General features: G+C 45.5%; 1 protein-coding gene across 1 annotated transcript; it reads right to left on the bottom strand.

The window, feature by feature from the left end:
* Positions 1–6,597: 6,597 nt before the first annotated feature.
* LOC109295402 (chitotriosidase-1-like) lies at positions 6,598–16,106 on the bottom strand. Its single transcript, XM_019514263.1, has 11 exons — positions 15,946–16,106; positions 14,931–14,960; positions 14,343–14,544; positions 13,667–13,723; positions 11,819–11,984; positions 10,975–11,099; positions 10,344–10,467; positions 9,293–9,475; positions 8,944–9,060; positions 8,071–8,200; positions 6,598–7,226 (listed from the first exon to the last, which is right to left on the bottom strand). The coding sequence occupies exons 1-11, from the start codon at positions 15,968–15,970 to the stop codon at positions 6,970–6,972; spliced, it is 1,416 nt and encodes a 471-aa protein (XP_019369808.1). The 5' UTR covers positions 15,971–16,106; the 3' UTR covers positions 6,598–6,969.
* Between the last annotated feature and the right edge of the window lie 1,057 nt (positions 16,107–17,163).

Raw genomic sequence — 17,163 nt, forward strand, 5'->3', positions numbered from 1 at the left:
ACATTGTCTCTTAACATGTTAACATCCCCCCCACCTCCACCCCAGCGCAGGGCTGTGGCCCCAGTTCATCTCCTGGCCTTGTCTAAGACCCTTGGCAGCAGGGTTGAGGGGCACTGCCCTTTTGCTGCTCTATGGGGCAGGTGTGACCTGCCAACCTCAGAAGAGCTGCCGGGTTTGCAGGGGGTAAGGGAGTGGAGATCTGAGCTCTGCATGCTGCCCATTAGAGAAGGGCTCCGTCAAAGTCCGTCAGTCAAGAGCTGTGCGGAAGACACTGCTTCCCTGCAGTCATACACACCCCAGGGTGCTGTCCTGATTAGCTGCCTGACGTATCCTACAGGGCAGCCCAAAATGAATATATAGATACACACACACACACACATATATATATATATATATATATATATATATATATATATATATTCCCTGGTCTTTCTCAGTAACTTAGTCCCTGTTTGCATATATTTGGGGTGATGCATTTGGTGCTGCTGATCAAAGGTTGTGCCCGTGCCCATGCCTTCAGACCTTCTGATCAGCAGCACCAGACACAGTAATCACCCCTCTCATGTAGGTTCTTGGATACACTGCTATGCGTTGCTAGTTTTCAGGGAGGAGACAGAATCCATGCTTTTTGATCACCGTTTGCTAATGGCCTTTCACTTTCTTTTATACACCGGTACCTGGCTGTTAGGTTTTCCTTGGCTTTAGGAACGCAGCAGTTTGAAACTGTCAGAGAGACCAGACACACTCCACTTCCCGGTTAACTGGCTTTCCAGTGAAAGGCCCTGAAAGGCAGTTCTTAAGACCTCCTGGCAGGTTTTTACATCCTTTTGCCAAAGCTTGCCCTAGCTGCACTGAACATGGCCTATAGATCCATTCAAGGTAACCTGGATTCACACCCAGGCAAACTGAGAGCAGAATTTAACTTACTATTTTCCAAATTAGCTCAAAAGGGTTGAGGGAGTGCGAGATAGTTCACATATCTCCTCTACAGAATATCCAGGCTGAGCAGGGGGCAGGCTCACTGTGCTCAGTGTTATATATATATGTTTAGCACATGAAAGCTTTTCCCCCCAAAAACTTCCAAACAATCCATTTTTAGGAACATCCCCTGGAAGCATCTTGGCATTTCCTGCATGCACTTTAGTGCTTGCAAAAGCCCTGAAAAGCAGCAGGTGACTTAGTCTTATTATCGCCACTTACTGCTCACAAGGGTGTTTCAGCAAACAACAGCCGTTTCAAAATTAAGCCGCTTTGTGCACAGCAGGTGAGTGGGAAACTACACCGGAGCAGAGAACGCTGCTGGTGCATCAGCAAACGTACCCATTGTTCACCACTACGTCAAGGCACGATGTGGTTCAGTAAATGATCATTGCACACAAAATAATTTCATTTCAAAACTGCTGTTACTTTCTGAAACACCCTCATATATTATGATGATGACCAGAAGCCAAATGCAGATTCTGTGCTAGACATGGCACATTGTGCCTTTAGCCCACACCTACTCCAACCTTGCAGGGGGGAAATGCTATTCCTTTAAATTTACTTTCCCTCACTTCTGCTCTGTTCCTGCTTCAGGGAGGGCTTGCAAGGCTAACAAGATGCATCTGTGGTAGAGTCTAATGAGTAATGATCCAGGTGCCAAGGGAGGCTCTGATCAGGCAGGGTGGGAGAAGTGATCAGTGAAGAAGCTGGGCATGTGCAATGAGGAGACCTTAAAAACTGCTTCCCTTGCCCTATCTGCCTTTTCTTCCTCATCTAAGCAGTCTGTTAAAGAAACCTAGAGAGAGGTCACTGGGAAGCTAAGTTTCCCACAGCAACATGGTATGCAGCTTCAAGTAGGAGTGAGCAATCAGTTGTGGTTAGGTGTTTTCTTTTTAAGAGCTTGACTCCGATTAGCAGCTGTAGAGGTTCAGTATTTGTCTGTCCTGGGGCCTTTCTCTTTATCTCACACATCAGGAGTAGGGGGAAAAACCATAGGATGGCACAAAATCACTAGAGGTTAACCTCTGTAACGCTTCTAGCAAAGAGGCAGATGGCATTGAAGATGAAATCACAGGGCAGTCCCTGCCTTTGCCAAGGCAGGTGTGGGGAGTTCTGCATCACTTCCAAGGATCCTTTGATTCAGAGAGCTAAAAGAATAGGGCTGCTCTTCTGTCTGTGGCTCCTGGATCTGAATTTAAAATGTCTGCTGAAAATAAGAAACTCACCACACCGCTGCAGAAAGCAAAAAGAAAGTCCAAATACAATAGAGAGGCAGCTTAAATCAAGGGGGAGCTTTTGCTCAGCAGTCAGTGAGTTTAAGGAGATCAGCAGCCTACCATCAGGGATATATAAACCCACGTGAGAAATGTTTGCAGACCTGAGGTTCTGTCCTGGTGGGGCATTTCTGGAAAGCTGTGATGACTTTCTCCCCTTTTGTCCCCTACTTTCCTAGGTTACACAGACAGCTTCTTTTTCTTTTTCTTTTTTTTTCCAGCTGACTTCATAATTGTCAGGCTCATTTAAAAATGAGGGGGACATTTTGACAAAGCAGGCAAGGTATTTGCAATACATTGGTTCATATGGAATAGGGGTAAAGAGAAATTCCCCATAGAGATTTCAGGCTTGTCATTGCTTAACAGAATGCATGCATGTGGGGAAGGAGTAACCTATTTTCCAACAAACCTATGGAAACATTGAATAAGCGATGCTATGATAATGATGAAAATTCAGAGTCACTTTCTTCTGATGCAAAACCGTATTATCCCTAGAGGTTTTCTTTTCCTTGTTTGGCTGCAGCACTCCTTTTATACCCAACCCAAATCTCCCACCTGCCTTGTTTCCTGCTACATATTATAAGAAATGATACAGATGCATTTATAAGGAATTAAAGTGACCTGCCAGTAGATGTCAATGTTGCTTGCATCAGAGTAGTTGGGGGAGTGCTTCCCTAGGAGTCTGGTGCTGCACATTCAGGCTACAAGAATGCATACCAACTGCAGATGCTTCCTCGGCCTCATGAAGGATATTTGTACCCAAAAGCTTGCAAAGAAGAAATATTTCTAACTATCTGAGTTGGTCTAATAAAAAATATCAGATTTACCCAAAGAACCTTGCCTCCTTCCTACTCAAACTTCTTATTTCTAGGTCGCATTTCTGGTGCTCTGAAAGTTGCATTTCTAGATGCATCAGCCAGTGTCAAAGGGAAATCATGAAGCCATCAGGGCCTGTTCGTAAGTTTGGTTTTAAAGAAAAACTAAGCATGTTCCACTCCTCTAATGAGAAGAGCAATGCAACAAAGCTGACACACAAGCCTTTTCCAGACAATAACTATGGTAGTATAGTATATAACTTGAGAACTTTACAGCGGAGGTCAGTCATTCTCTCCATTTTGTAGAAGCAGGAACTTGAGGTACAGAGAGGTGAAATGACTTGCCTAATGTTACCCTGAAGGCCAGTGGCTAGTTTGGGATCAGAGCCCACGTCTCCTGCAGTTCCAGGCTAATGTCTTATTCATTAGGCAATATTTGGTTTCCAGAGCCTTTTTAAAAAGTTGCGTAAATGGATATTGTTGCCCTCTTCATCGATGCTTATCTTTCCAGCTCATACTGCAGCATTCAGCAGCAACCTTTTTCTAGTTTTCTGAGATTCCTCCTTAAATTCAGAGGTTAGTCCCTAAAGAATACAAGCAAGCAACTCATCTGACTCTCATAGTTGGCCTAGGATGCTGGCCTAATCCAGTAGTGTCAATTCTTATCTACTTCAAGATCCTGTCTTTTTGATAGCAGCTTCTAACTGGGTATCTTAGAGGAAGGTATGAAAACCTTGCAGTGGATTTCATGACATGACCTATCCAATGGGTATATTCCTTCTCAGGCATTCTCAGAAGTTGACATATGATTTGGAGCCGAGTGCTTTGGATCCCTTTTGAAACTCCTGGCTTTTCTCTTCAACCTTGTACCTGGGGATCTGTCTGGAGGTTGCTGCAATTGGTAGAGATGTTCCAGCTCTGCCCCCTCCCCACTGTCCCTTGGCGAGGCCATGTTTCTTCAGTTCTCCAGGTTGGAGCACACCAGTTGTAGTGAATAGGAGGCCAGGAGGAAGTTTCCCCTGGCATTTTTCACTGGGCAGGGGAGAGCAAGAAACAGTATCATGATGCAAGTCGTGGGGGTGCACAGCAGAATTTTACAGGTATTATTTGCGATCCCCCCACCAGAGCAAATAACATGTTACTATTTCATACACCTACCTCTGCCACTGGCCCTATTCTGTTGCTTTCCATGTGAGGTTCTCAACGCAGTTTGCCAACACTCATCTTCACAGCTATTGTCTTGTCTTTGGTATTAACCCTGCTAAAGTATGGGAAAGAGGCACAAAAGTCAAGTGACCGCCTGCAAGTTTTCTTGCTGTTTTTTAAGCAAAGTTTCTGTTTTTCCCACCATGACAAATTAGTTTTAAGCAGCCTTAGTTACCTCTGGTTTAGGACTGGCTTGAACATGGATGGACTTGGTCACAATTCGTTAACAAGTGATAATGCAAAAATATAATCCGCCCTGGAGCCATGTTGATGACTGGCACTTCACCAGCACATATGCTATCACACTCATTTCCCAAAAAAACAGACTAGGGCCCATTCAATGCCAGGTTGTACGAGAGTCATTAAACGTTAATAAACCAGACCCAGTCTTACCAAGCCAAAAAGTGCTCATTCTATGCTGCCTTGAATAGCAGTGCTCACTAATCAGTCTGACGCAAATAGCTAGTCCCCGTTCTTCATCCTCCTTTCACACCTGTCCGCTAGAACAATCACCTGGATTTAACAAGACCACAGCAGGGCTTTTTAATTAAGTAAAGGACAAGGCTCTCATTCACTCTAAGGATGTGGCTGGTAGGAAATGGAATTATTATTGCACAGCGTTCGTGTGAACTCTGCACCTGCATGTTTTCACATCCAGACACTTGGCTTTGTTTCTCTCTGGTGCCTGGTAAAGGAAGTTGGCACCTCGAACACATTTATTTAGTTGTATTCCTGCTCCTCAAGGAGTACAGCAAGAGCTCTTCAAATTAATTTTATTACACTATAAAGATGTCCTTAATCTTTAGGCTTGACTCTTTCAGTATCGCACCATACCAGTGCCGGACTGAAGAGTGTTCAGGTTCAGACAAGTTTATGTGGCTTCTCCTTTAGTGAGCATTTCACAAAGGGGATAGTGTTAACTGGTTTGACTCTCCCTGATTCCCAGTTTGACTGTGGCAAGTTGCTTGACAGCCTCCCTGCTCCTGAGGTGCCAGCTGTAAAATGGGATGTGTGTCTTACAGAGCAGTAAGAAAGACTTGGTTCATGAATGGCTATGAAGTGCATGGATGAGCAGGTAGTGGTTGTCTCCTGCAGTGCCTGTGTTTGGGGAATGCCCCCCTGGGCTGCACCAGAAGCTTTCAGAGCCCATAAATCCACAAAAGGGCCTGGGCAAGGTCCCTGTGGGATCTTGAGAAACCAAACCTAAAGGTCTGAGCAGACTCAGCACTTAAGGAATGGGTTGTAACATGGCTCAGAAATGCCTTGCGCATTAACATCTGGTTTAAATGCACAATCAACTCTCCAAATGAGAAGTCATGTTACTCCAGAAGGATGAGGAAACAAACCCAAATAAGGGACTTTTACATCTGCTCTTTGTTGTGACCTGTGGGTGTGAATTCCTCTTTACAAAGGAGAAAATAGAGAGGAAATGATAGTTTAATGTAAACACTTAGTCATACCCAGTTAACCCTTGCCATGCTCAGTGTTTTCATTTCCTCTTACTGGAAAATTGACTGCAAAATCCTGATTTCCCCTCCCCTTCCCTTTTATTGACTCTCTCTGCCTCTCTAAGTCTCACAATCCTTTTCTTTTTGGTCCCAGTGTGCTTGGTGGTGTAAATGGTCTGGGCACTAGATTAGACATTTTCCTAAAGTTGCTCTTGCACTCCATAAATCAAGCGGGTCCAGTCCCCATAGTACATCACTCATCCCCTGCATTCTCCAGTGACTCTAATCTTCTGTGACAGTAAACCCATTTATTCCACCTGCCAATATATTTATCCCCAATGATCCTAAAACAGTGATTTGCCCTTAGTTTCCAGGATTTTGGCTGTGAGGACCTAGAAAGGTTCAGTGGCTATTTACACATCCTGCATGTGCCTGTATTGGGATATATTCTGACTGTTTCAGCATAAAGGATGTCCGTGTTTTGTTGGTGCGCTTTGTTGGGCGGAGTGTCTCTGTAATGCAGTGTGGACTCCGGGAATTGTCTTCTGTTTTGGGGAGCTGTCCTGATTGGAAAACCATATAACGTATCTGAATTGAACCTTCCTGGGTAAGAGGGGGAAACCACTTGTGTAGCACAAAATTACCCTGATGCCAGACCTGCGTATCTTCTACAGACACACTTTGGTCTCTGTGGGCACTGCAGGAAGGGCAAGATGGAGTTGTGATCACACACAAGACTTTATTGTATTGTGCACTAGATCAAGCGTCCAACTCCTGATAAGAGGAGATCCCACAAATCCCATTCCTCCTGTTCTCACTTGACACTTTCTGCCCAGTAGAACAAGAACAACACCAAAAAAAACCAAACCCCACTGCTGTTGCTTGCAAATGAAAGTTTGTTTTTATTGGGGCGCACACACTTGAAATCAGGCCTGAGGGATGAAGTGAAAGGCTAAAATAGGCTATGGCAAAATGAAGAAAAAAATCATTCATCAGTTTGAAAACCTACCAGACATGCTGAGAGGTGCTAAGACTTTTCTCCTATCCCTTCTCCTCCTCAGCTCTGATGTGTATCACTGTAATAGTTGCAGGCCAAAGAGAAACTAAGCAAGTATAGTGAAGAAGGTGGAAATCCATGTTACTGATCTCAGAAGCACTGAGAGGATACTGAAGAGACTCTGAATCTACCTTTCATTTAACTTCCCGTGGACATGTTCTTGAAGCTTTTCTTTTTCCCTGGAGGATTTAAGGCCAGTTGCAACACTTGCATGTGCCATTATAAACCAGTCTGTCAGGACAGGACATGCTGAAGGTGGCCTTGTGAGCACAGATGTAAAACTTGGTGTTATCCTCTGGGACAGGATAAATGCTGTCATCCTTATTAAGGCAAAACTTGGAGGCTGGAACAGGCTGAGGAGCTGTTTTGAGGTTGGTGCTGGTTGAAGCAGCTGTTGATCGTACCATCCGTGCAGTGGTTGAAGCAGCTGTTGGTTGTACCATCCCTGCAAATGCATTAGCAGAAATAACATTGTTGAAAGCAAACCCAAAGACAAAATTACATGATGTATTCTGTGGCCAAAGCCTGGTGGTCATGGAGGATTGGTGAAACAGAGAAGAGGACATTAATGCAGAGCGGTGGCACTGTTTTGAAGTGTGTCTTTTCAATCAAATCAGGCTTGAGTAACAAGATGCAAAGCTCTGATGCTCAGCAGTCTGGGAAATTAAACAAAAAGAAAGCCCACCTCCAAGATATCCAGCACGCGTGAATGATTTTAAGAGGCCTAACCTATGTTGTAATCCAATGCAAGGCTTAGATCATTTTTCGGGCATGTTTTTTGTGTCCAAGGCTCCTTTCCCTTTACACTGGACACCACAGCAGAGATGCCTCCATAGCCTTTTATCTCTTACAAAAGAGGAAGCCACCAGCTGCATGTGGTCATTAAAACCAAAAAAAAGGTCATGTATTATGTGGATATTGTAATGGGTACAGGTGGCCAGTGGGCCTTTGTACGGGTGCGCAGGGGTGTGGGTGCATTTTTTCTGTAACGGGATAGGATTGATCCTTTTGGGATGTGATAGGTTAGAGTGTAGATATATATGAATGAGAGCGAGAGAGACATATATTTTTACAAAAGAAAAAAAATGTATTATGCAAGTGTGTTGCTTTTACTGTTTCCTTGAAGGCTTTTGTGACTGATCAGAAGGGACTGGGGCTGTTGTTGTTGCACAAAGTTTGTACTTCTTTCTTTCCTTCCAGCAGCACAAACCTCTTTCCCAATAGCAGAAGACACATGGGCCAGAAATGTTCAGCCCACATGTATAACAGATGATTCACTCATTCCTCACCACATCCCAATTTCTTCAGGGTGTTTAGAAGAGGGTATGTTCCTTGATTGCAGAAAGAGCCACTGAAGTCATCCAAGTCAAGAGCCCAAATCATGGCACCTCCCAAACCGTTGTTCTTTAGATACTGAACCTAGAAGAGGGGAAAACCCACATGTAATATGAACTCTGGTGCTGTGGGGAGGCAGGTGTGATGCCATTTCATCTTTGTTAGGGCTCTGCAAGCTGTGACAGCTCTAGAAGGGTCCTATTGCCATTCCCAAGTCATTACTGGCTAGGGGATAGGTGGGAGAAGAGACCAGCACTTGCTCAGTGTGCCAATTCTCAGATCCAGGAAACTTCATTAGGGCAAGAATCCCTTCCAGGTTTGGGTGCTCCCACACTGGATATTTTTTGCACACCAGATGCCCACCACTAAGTTTCACTTTTTAGGGCCACATCCAGGAGATGCTGGGAGCAGAAGGAACTTCTCGATTCTGTCTTTGGTCTGTGGGTTACATGCTGAAGAAACGCATATTCTCACTTGGGCATTAGCTACCAGACTCCATTTCCGTTTTGTGGCCACCCCTGAAATCTCACTGCTATTCTCAGTTCTTGCAGTGATGTCAGGCCAGTTACATCCCTTCTCTGTGCCTCAAGTTCTTCATGTGCAAAGTGAGATCATCCGAACCCTACCAGGAAGCAGGCAGGCTGTTCCATTTTGGTAAAGTGCAAGAAAAATATCAAATGCCTGGTAGGAAGGGCAAAGCCTTTTCTACAGAAATTTAAGGTAAGAGGTAAAGGTTAGCCCACTTCTCTGAACTACAGAAAGGTTCAGAAACTCAGGTCTCCCTGCCACAATGTGCATCTGCAGGAAAATGTATAGGAACTACTTACTTTAGTCGTAATGCTCTCTGTGTCATCATATCCCACCCACTCCTTGTCCTTGAAGGAATAAGGCACCTTCTGATCTTCAATCCTTTTGGTGGTGGCACCTTTCAGAAAAGTACAGATCTGGGGAGGAAAAAAGAGAGAGACCCAGACACTGAGAGATGGGAAGAGAGAGTGAAATCTGGGTGAGCTGAGGCAAAGGGGAAATCTAATAGTCTGGAAGCTTTATGTTCTGAAGGTTACAAACATTAGATTGCTGTAGAGCAGAGGAGTTGATTCAACAAGTCCCAGCAACATGTGCAAATCACAATAGAAACAGGAGCATTTACAAAGAGGAAAGCAAAATGCACCACACCTCATAGTAGGCCAAGAATCCTGCCTCCCGCGTGAAAGTGCCTGCAGCTGCAGGCCCAGAAGCAGGTGCGCCAACATCGGAGTCGGGGGAAGAGAGGGTGAAGCCCCGCCCGTAGGTGGGGATCCCCATGATGATCTTCTCAGCTGGAGCCCCCTTGCTTATCCAGTATTTCACGGCAGCATCCTGTATCAGAGGAGAGTTGGTTTGCCTTCCCTTTGCAACCAAACCTGGTGGTGGCTACATTTTACAGGACAGGTGGAAAGGATGGTAATTTTGCATCTTGACTAACAGAGCTAGATGTCTTGAGCTTCCCTGGAGCCTTACACTCTCCTGCTACCAGACCCGAAGTCTGCCCATGCAGTGAGCCAGGTATGTGGGTTTTATGGGAATATGCCCTCTGCATCTTTACCTATACTCTGTAGCCTTTTCACAATGATCTGGCTTGCTTTCCATGCAGAATACAGGCCATCCTGTAGCTCTGTGACTTCTAACTCCAGTTTCTTGTTAAAAGCCTAAACGCTTTGCCAGGGCATAAATGGGTTTTCCCAAACCAACTTCCTCCCCCTCTTTGCCCGTTCCCTGTGCAGCCAGATATTAAGTCTCCCCATTACATCCTCTATTCTTCCATGGGGCATAAGGCACTCAGTTTCCCTGTTGGTGTCTCAGGAATACAACACCGCTGTCAATGATGTGATTGAATGCACCCAATAACTCTGTGTGAACGGTTCTGTATTTTTGCTGGAATACCCGGTAATGGTGATTTAGATATAGTGAGAGAAAGTGACTTAGTAACTATTACCCGCTATTCTTTATCACATTTAATGTTTTCCAGGAGGCTGCATCCAGGCTAAATTTTCTCCCTCTATAGCTTTGCAAGCAATTTCAGCGCCTGTTGTCCAAGGTTTGGACCCCACTCCCCCAACCTGCACAAGGGGTTTAGATGGTGAATGCAGGCTCATTTCGGGAAAGATGCCTCTGCGGTCATCTCCTCTAGCTGAGCTCTATGGATCTGAGAGGTGAAAGCCACCTGCAAAAGGTCTTTGTTGCTTACAGTGTTACTGTATTCGGCAGGTCCTGTATCATTTTTTCCTTTGTAGAGAGGACTGACGTGGCCTGTGGTATGCTCCCAGGAGCCATGGAAGTCATAGGTCATGAGGTTGATAAAATCCAGTTCTCTTTAAAAAGGGGAACAGAAAACAAGAGGATATTTTCTCTGTACCTAGTGTAAATAGCACGGAGAATCCTGGGTAATAGCATATGATCACATGGCTTAACTGTACTCTAAAGCAGTGAGCGGGCACAGCTGGACACGGGCATGGGCGAGCTGGGTGGCAGCCCGGGGCTTGGACAGAAAAGGGGCTGAAAAGGTTTTTTTGGTTCCCCCCCACCCTGTTGTCCACTTATTATTATCATCATCTCTGGCAAAGTTTGCCCAGGGCCACCAGGAATCTAGGTACAGCATTGGCAGTGGGTTTCAACCGGTGGTCCACAGACCCCTGGGCACCCAGAGACTATATCTAAAGGGTCCGTAAAAGATGACTGTGATCAATCAAAAGTATGCGAATACCCACACTTACAATTCAGAGGGGTCCGCACCTCTGTTCAAAATTTTTAGGGGTCCGGAAATGAAAAAAGATTGAAAACAACTGTTCTATAGCACAGTGTGGCTGGACGAGACTCACTTTAGGATGCTGCTGACTTCGTAGCCTGCATCGATATTTTCCTTCCCAGCAGCCACAGCAGCAGTCAACAGCAGCCTGTCTTTCTGTGTCCTCTTCCCTTCCTCTGTGAATTCTTTAGCCATTTCCTTTGGGTTATAACAGAAAGCAGTAAGCATCAATGCGTTAACTGAGCCTTCAATCTGCTTTAAAAAAGGTCCATTTTAAACTAAAGAGGGACTGCCCATGCACCAGAAATGCACAACTCCAATAAGTTCCTGATCAGGCTGGTAGTTTGGGGTCACTCCAGTTAATTCATATATTCAGGGCCAAGCCTTGAATGATTTCACATGGGGACCGTGCTGTCCTTGACAGTCCTAAAAAACAAGAGAGACCCCAGGAAGCACATAAGCAAAGTGGTTGGTCAGAGTTTTGATGCCCTGGGCCTTACAATCCCTGTTTTCACCTTAGGGGGATTTCTCTAAAAGGGGATCCAGGCACCACAGGCTAGGAAGCCCAATACCTGGCCTTACCCATATGCCTCTCAAACAACCTCTTCCATTCTTCAGAATGGCTAAGCTGGAGATGAGCCCAAAGCTTGGATGAAAGCCCCCATGCAGGTCGCCAAAGGCTGGTTGTGCTGTATTCCACCTCTCTAATGGAAATTTTCAGATGCACATTGGCTCTGTCTCTACAGCACCTCCTCTAGCTTCTGCTGCATGGTTCCTCCACCCCTCACCAGCTTCTACCCTGCATGCTGCAGTGTTTGCAGATGCAGCCTGAGGCCTATCTAGGCTCATTTCCTATTTCCTTACTCCTCCTGCCAGGCCCTGGAGACAGGGGGCTGCGCTCCTGAGGCATGCCACACCTGGACTAGATCTGTGAAACGCTGTTTATCCTCAGGAGGGCTTCCTCTCGCTGCCGGATACTCCCAGTCTATGTCCAGGCCGTCGAAGCCATACTGGCGCAGGAACTGAATCACAGAGAGGATGAATGTCCAGCGGTTGGCAGGAGTGGACACCATGGTGGAGAACCTAGTGTGAAAGTTGGCCAGTCAGCAGCAGGAAGGCAGTAGTTGATAGTCTGTCTCAGGGGCTGGATCTAGTCTGTGGCTGCAGAGAAAGCCAAATACAGCTAGGAGGAAATGTGTGCACCCAGAGCCCTGCTCAGTGCTGATATAAAAGCTGTATGCCTCCTTATGCGGGGCAAATCAAAGTTTAGCTGTGCTGCTTTGTATTAGATTTTTGCTCTGCTTCTCCAGACTATTGGTTGCCAAATAGCATCTGTCGTATATGTATTGCAGGCATTTCAGTGGTGTTTGTCACCAGGATGTCAGAGCACCTCCTATAGCTGATTTCTGACATCGGGGATTATTAACACCATTTAAAAAGGAGGGAATTAGGTGACTTGCCCAAGGTTGTACAGCAAGCCAGTGGCAGAGCTGGGAATAAACACCTACTGTCTCCTGTCCCACCTTCAAAGAGACCATGGAGATGTCTGTACTGCCCTAGTCTTGTAAGGACACATGTAACTGCTTGACTGGAAGAGTGTAATAGCCCCCGTTTGTTTTCAGGGATTCTCCCTTCTTTGCCTTCCTGCCCTGTATATGCAGCATGGACTGAAGGTTAATCTCTTACTTAAAAGCACGGTCTCAAATATTGGTTTTTGGAGGGAATTTTCAGGGAGAGCTCTAGGTTTAAAGCTTTACAAAGGCTTGTGGGAAGCAATTGCCAAGGATTAGTGCTCTCCTGATAAGACTGCCCTTAAAACGTCATTTTACGTGACTCCCGCCAGAGAGGTTCCTGTCATTTTACCCAGAACTTCACTTGAGCTAGAACGACAATAATAATAATGCTCTCGTACAGAGAACACCTTCCAGAAAATGTATCCTTCAGTGTTGAGTAACAAACACACCGGCGTTGAAATTCCAGCTTTCAAAGCTGCCTCCTCGTGGGAAACAAGGAAACTCTGGGGGTAGTTTTTAACCTTGTAGCCCAATGGGGTCTAAGTGCCCAAAGACAAAAGTCTGGAAACACCCGTGTAGTTCACTTTTAATTTCATCCCAGTGTATGACAGGAGCAGCTGTATTGATTCCTGCTATAGCAGGGGTGAGCAATTATTTCGGGTGGAGGGCCACTTACTGAGTTTTGGCAAGGCATCAAGGGCCGCATGACAGGCAGCCGGGGGCAGATAAATATTAATTTTCTAGGGGCCCCGCAGGCTGGAAAGGATGGCCTGGCGGGCCGCATCTGGCCACATTTTGCCCACCCCTGTGCTATAGCATGCTCTTATTTAAACACCATGAGATGCACCCAGATACTGGAAACCCCTAGAGACAGAGCTTTAAAGTCCAGCACTGAGGTTGGGGCAGTAGCCTAGGATGTAGGAGAACCAGGCTCAGCTCCCTGCTCTCTCTGTGACCCTTATCGATGCTGCTTCTCTCTGGCGATTGCTGCCATCTCTGTCAAATGGGAATAGTAGCTAGTGCCTTATCAGAGACGTTGAGGAACAAGGTATGGTATTGTTGAGTCTGAGATGCTCCCACCTTGCAGCTATGGGAGACCTATATAAACACCTAAGAGAAAAAATCATTTTGTGGACTATATCTAAGACACTACTATTCTGTTCTGACTTCCCTGGATATGTCAGAAATTTTTTTGGCATCACTCTTTTCTATCCATTTGTGCATTTAGAAAACAAATATTCTTTGTCTTACTTTTGGGAGCCAAAATTCCATCCACCGATGGACAAAAGAGTCTTCAGGCTGGGGTTCCTGGGTAGGAGGAAAAGCACGTTACAAGAACAGAAAGACAGTCAGCTTCAAAATGCTTTCTACATCTGGGCTTGAAAGCATTTCTCTTTCTACAAGCGGGGGAAAGGTCTCTCTCATTCTGGGATGGAAACACCCTCACACCTTTCCATCTAGACTTGCTACGGATCAAGTTGAAGGAGCAGAACTTAGGACTTCCCTGAAGCTTAAGGACCTTTCGCAAAAACCACGGGCCAAGACATCAAATGGTGTGTTTTCTGGCTCTAGTTTAGCTGCTTATATTCTCCTTCACTTTAACCCTGAAAACCTGCTTTTCTGTCCTTGTCTGAGCCAGGTTTGGTGGAGTCTTCAAAGAGAGTTGTCACATCTTGCTCTACTTTTGAAGATAAGCTAGCCAATCCAAGGTTTCTGCGTCACGGATGGATTGGGTTTTGTCTTGTGGGGCGTTGAACACAAGATGATTCCAGGGGAGTTTTCTTCCTCGGTGATGATGAAAACAAGACCAGTTTGAAGTCCCGGTACGTATCCTAACTGTCTCCCTGCTACTATTTTGAGATAAGAGGCTGCACTCGATTGGTATGAGACCTCAGCTCTAGGAACAGGCCCCTCTCAGTTTACTCACTTGATTTTTAGTCCGTTGAAAGTCTTGTAGAGCTGCTCATCATTCCACTCAATGGTGGTGATCTTGTTCTCGTTCATGCCAGCAAAGGCATAAATGAGATGAGTGCACAGGTTGGTGTCAATGTTCTCGGGCAAGAAACGCCCCTGGGCAGGTCTGTACTGGGACCAGTTGGTGAAATAACACACCAGCTTGCAAGCAGAGCCTGTGGAGACAGGAAAGAAGTGCTTCAGAAACTAAGAGAGGTTGAGTAAAAGAATGAATTAAAAATGCAATGCCTGCCTCCAGCTGGCTGGACATAAGGGCTCCCCCAGGCTCTTTTTTGAGGTTGTATTGGACAGTGTTCCTGTTCTTGAGTTCACACTGGCCATTACTGGGTTGCCATTGGGACAGAAAGGTTGGGACTGGGACTTAGTTCTTCCAATACCTTTCCTGCCTGCAAGGAAGGATAGTGGCCATTACTTCTCCTTTGTTCCAGAATTGCAGCTGAACCTTATCCTGCTCCTTAAAAGGTTGGATGATTTTTCCCTACCCAGAACACAGATTTCTATGAACCTCTAGAAAACAGGTGATTAGGAGAAGAGTACTTACCACACTGCAGAAGCAGCAAGACTGCTAAGCCTACACAAGAATAGGAAAAAACTGGTTATTTAATGATGCTTCCTGGTCCACAAGCTCATGAACAGCAATGAGTACAACATTGAGGATAAAAGCATATAGAAATGCAGGAACTCCCCTTCTGCAAAGGCATTTAAAGCTTTTCGTAACCCAATGGACACAGATGTGTGCTCTGTAATGGGTTACAAACCCAAACCAGGGTAAGTTCCCACTCAGACCATGGACTGACTTGTGCAACTCTGTCCTGTCCCTGGCCTCCCACCATGTTGCTTCTTGTATTTAAAACCCTAGAGGGTGAATCTTCTGGGGAAAGGGATCTCTCTGTTTGGTACTGGCATCTAGTGTCTGATATCATAGCACCTTGCTTCACGATTGGAGCCCTTAAGCACTACTGCAATACAAATATAAAACTAGAAACTACCACAAGCTTCAGTCCTTTACGTGGCCCACAGCAGCATGTTACAGCTCAATTGGCATATAGGGCCACCTTTCCGCAGCACAGTTATAGCCATGCAGAACATGTGCCTCTTAATTCATCCAGGGTGCTTGAAGAGGACAGCCTTTAAAAAATGATTTAGGTTGGGAGTAGCAGACTAGGAGTCAGGGACATGTAGCTCCATCCCTTGTCTGCCTTTTTGGCTTTCAGAGAGGTCCCATCACTAAGTGGCCTCAGTCTCTCCATCTGAAACTCTGGGGATAATATGCCTTGCCTCCCATGAATGATATTCATCCTCTTTCCACCAACACTGCTACAGAAACGCATCCTGGCGCAGCCCCTGAAATAGCAGTAGGTGTCAGACCATTGCAACTTTCTATAGCCAACTTTTGAGTAGTGGGTATAGTTTCTTTTGAAGACTAATATTTGCATAAATTGGCATATCTTTGCCTTCCTGATTGCTGAAGGCATTATACAGTCTTGTATGTAAATCCAGTAGCAGCCCAACAGTCCTGGTCAGTCCCACAAATCCAGCTCAGGAGTCAAACTTACCAGCCCAAATGAAGGCCTGCCCCATGCTGGCTGCAGATGCTCTGGTCTAGGTTCTGGATGCTTGGCACGTGCCTGTGGCTGCTGATCTGTGCCCAGCATTTGCTTGGGCTCTGTCTTTCTTTCTTTATACCTCTCCACACCCACACAAAACAGCTGTTGAGCTCAGATTGGTGCGTACGGTTTTGCAGAAGTGTCTAAATGGAGGGGCAGATTTTGCAATCAAAATGATGTTTGTTTGTGGGATCACAAGGATTCATCAGGGTTATCCAAGCTGGGATTTTTGAAGCACATGTTCTGTTTGACTAATTTATACATCTCATTTGCAGCTGGGATACAGAAACCTTGCTGCTGTAAAGAGCTGGGTGTGCAAGCAGAGTGAACAGCAAGTTGCATTACTCCTGGACTTCCCAAATTATAAGCCCTTGTTGTAGTAATTACTTAGAAATACAGAAATGTCTCCCTCCTATAGAGCACTCTTATAACACATACACGTGAGCCGTCCTGTTGTTAAATCCCAAACAGGCTGCTCGCACGATTCATTCTCTGCGAATTCAACCGTTTGTCTGGTAAAGATCGGTGCTTTGGGGATCCCTCCAAGTGAATCGGTCACAAAAATATTAGAAACCACATGCAACCACATGCACTGGCTAAAAATCAAGACACAATGATCTCGTGGCTCTTTCCATAAAAGGCACAGGTGTCTTCCCATACGTCTAGCTGAAAATTCACCCATTGTGTATGGTGAGCCACTATCCTACGCCGCAGAAGTAGCTACATATCGCTGCTGGGGTTTACACACTGATTGTGAAATGCTTTCCAGTGAAAGGGGCTGTAGAAAGGATTGCCCTCCAACATTTAACCACAACTACTCATCTGCAACTTGGGCCTTATGAGAAGCAGGGCTGGAAGAAGGAGCTTGAAACAAGCAACTAGGGTGAGGAATTCACCTTAGGATCAATGTAACTTTGCCATCCATTGAGCCAAATCTATTTATAGGAAAAATACATTTGCGTTAATGGGACGGTAGTGTGTAAGTTATGCTAGACTGGATCACGTTAAATGGCCAGAAGCAGTACAAAACGGGGAAATGTAAGAAACTCCCTACTAGATGATCAATGCAACCTGCCTGCTGGGAAAGTTTCTTCCTTACCCTCATCAAATGGTGCCGGGATTATACCCTGAAGTACAACCTGACTATCTTCCTCTTTTTTTCTGTCG

The sequence above is a fragment of the Gavialis gangeticus genome, unplaced genomic scaffold, assembly GCF_001723915.1.
Source record: "Gavialis gangeticus isolate Ggan-Ray unplaced genomic scaffold, GavGan_comp1, whole genome shotgun sequence".
In the NCBI taxonomy this organism is placed as follows: domain Eukaryota; kingdom Metazoa; phylum Chordata; order Crocodylia; family Gavialidae; genus Gavialis; species Gavialis gangeticus.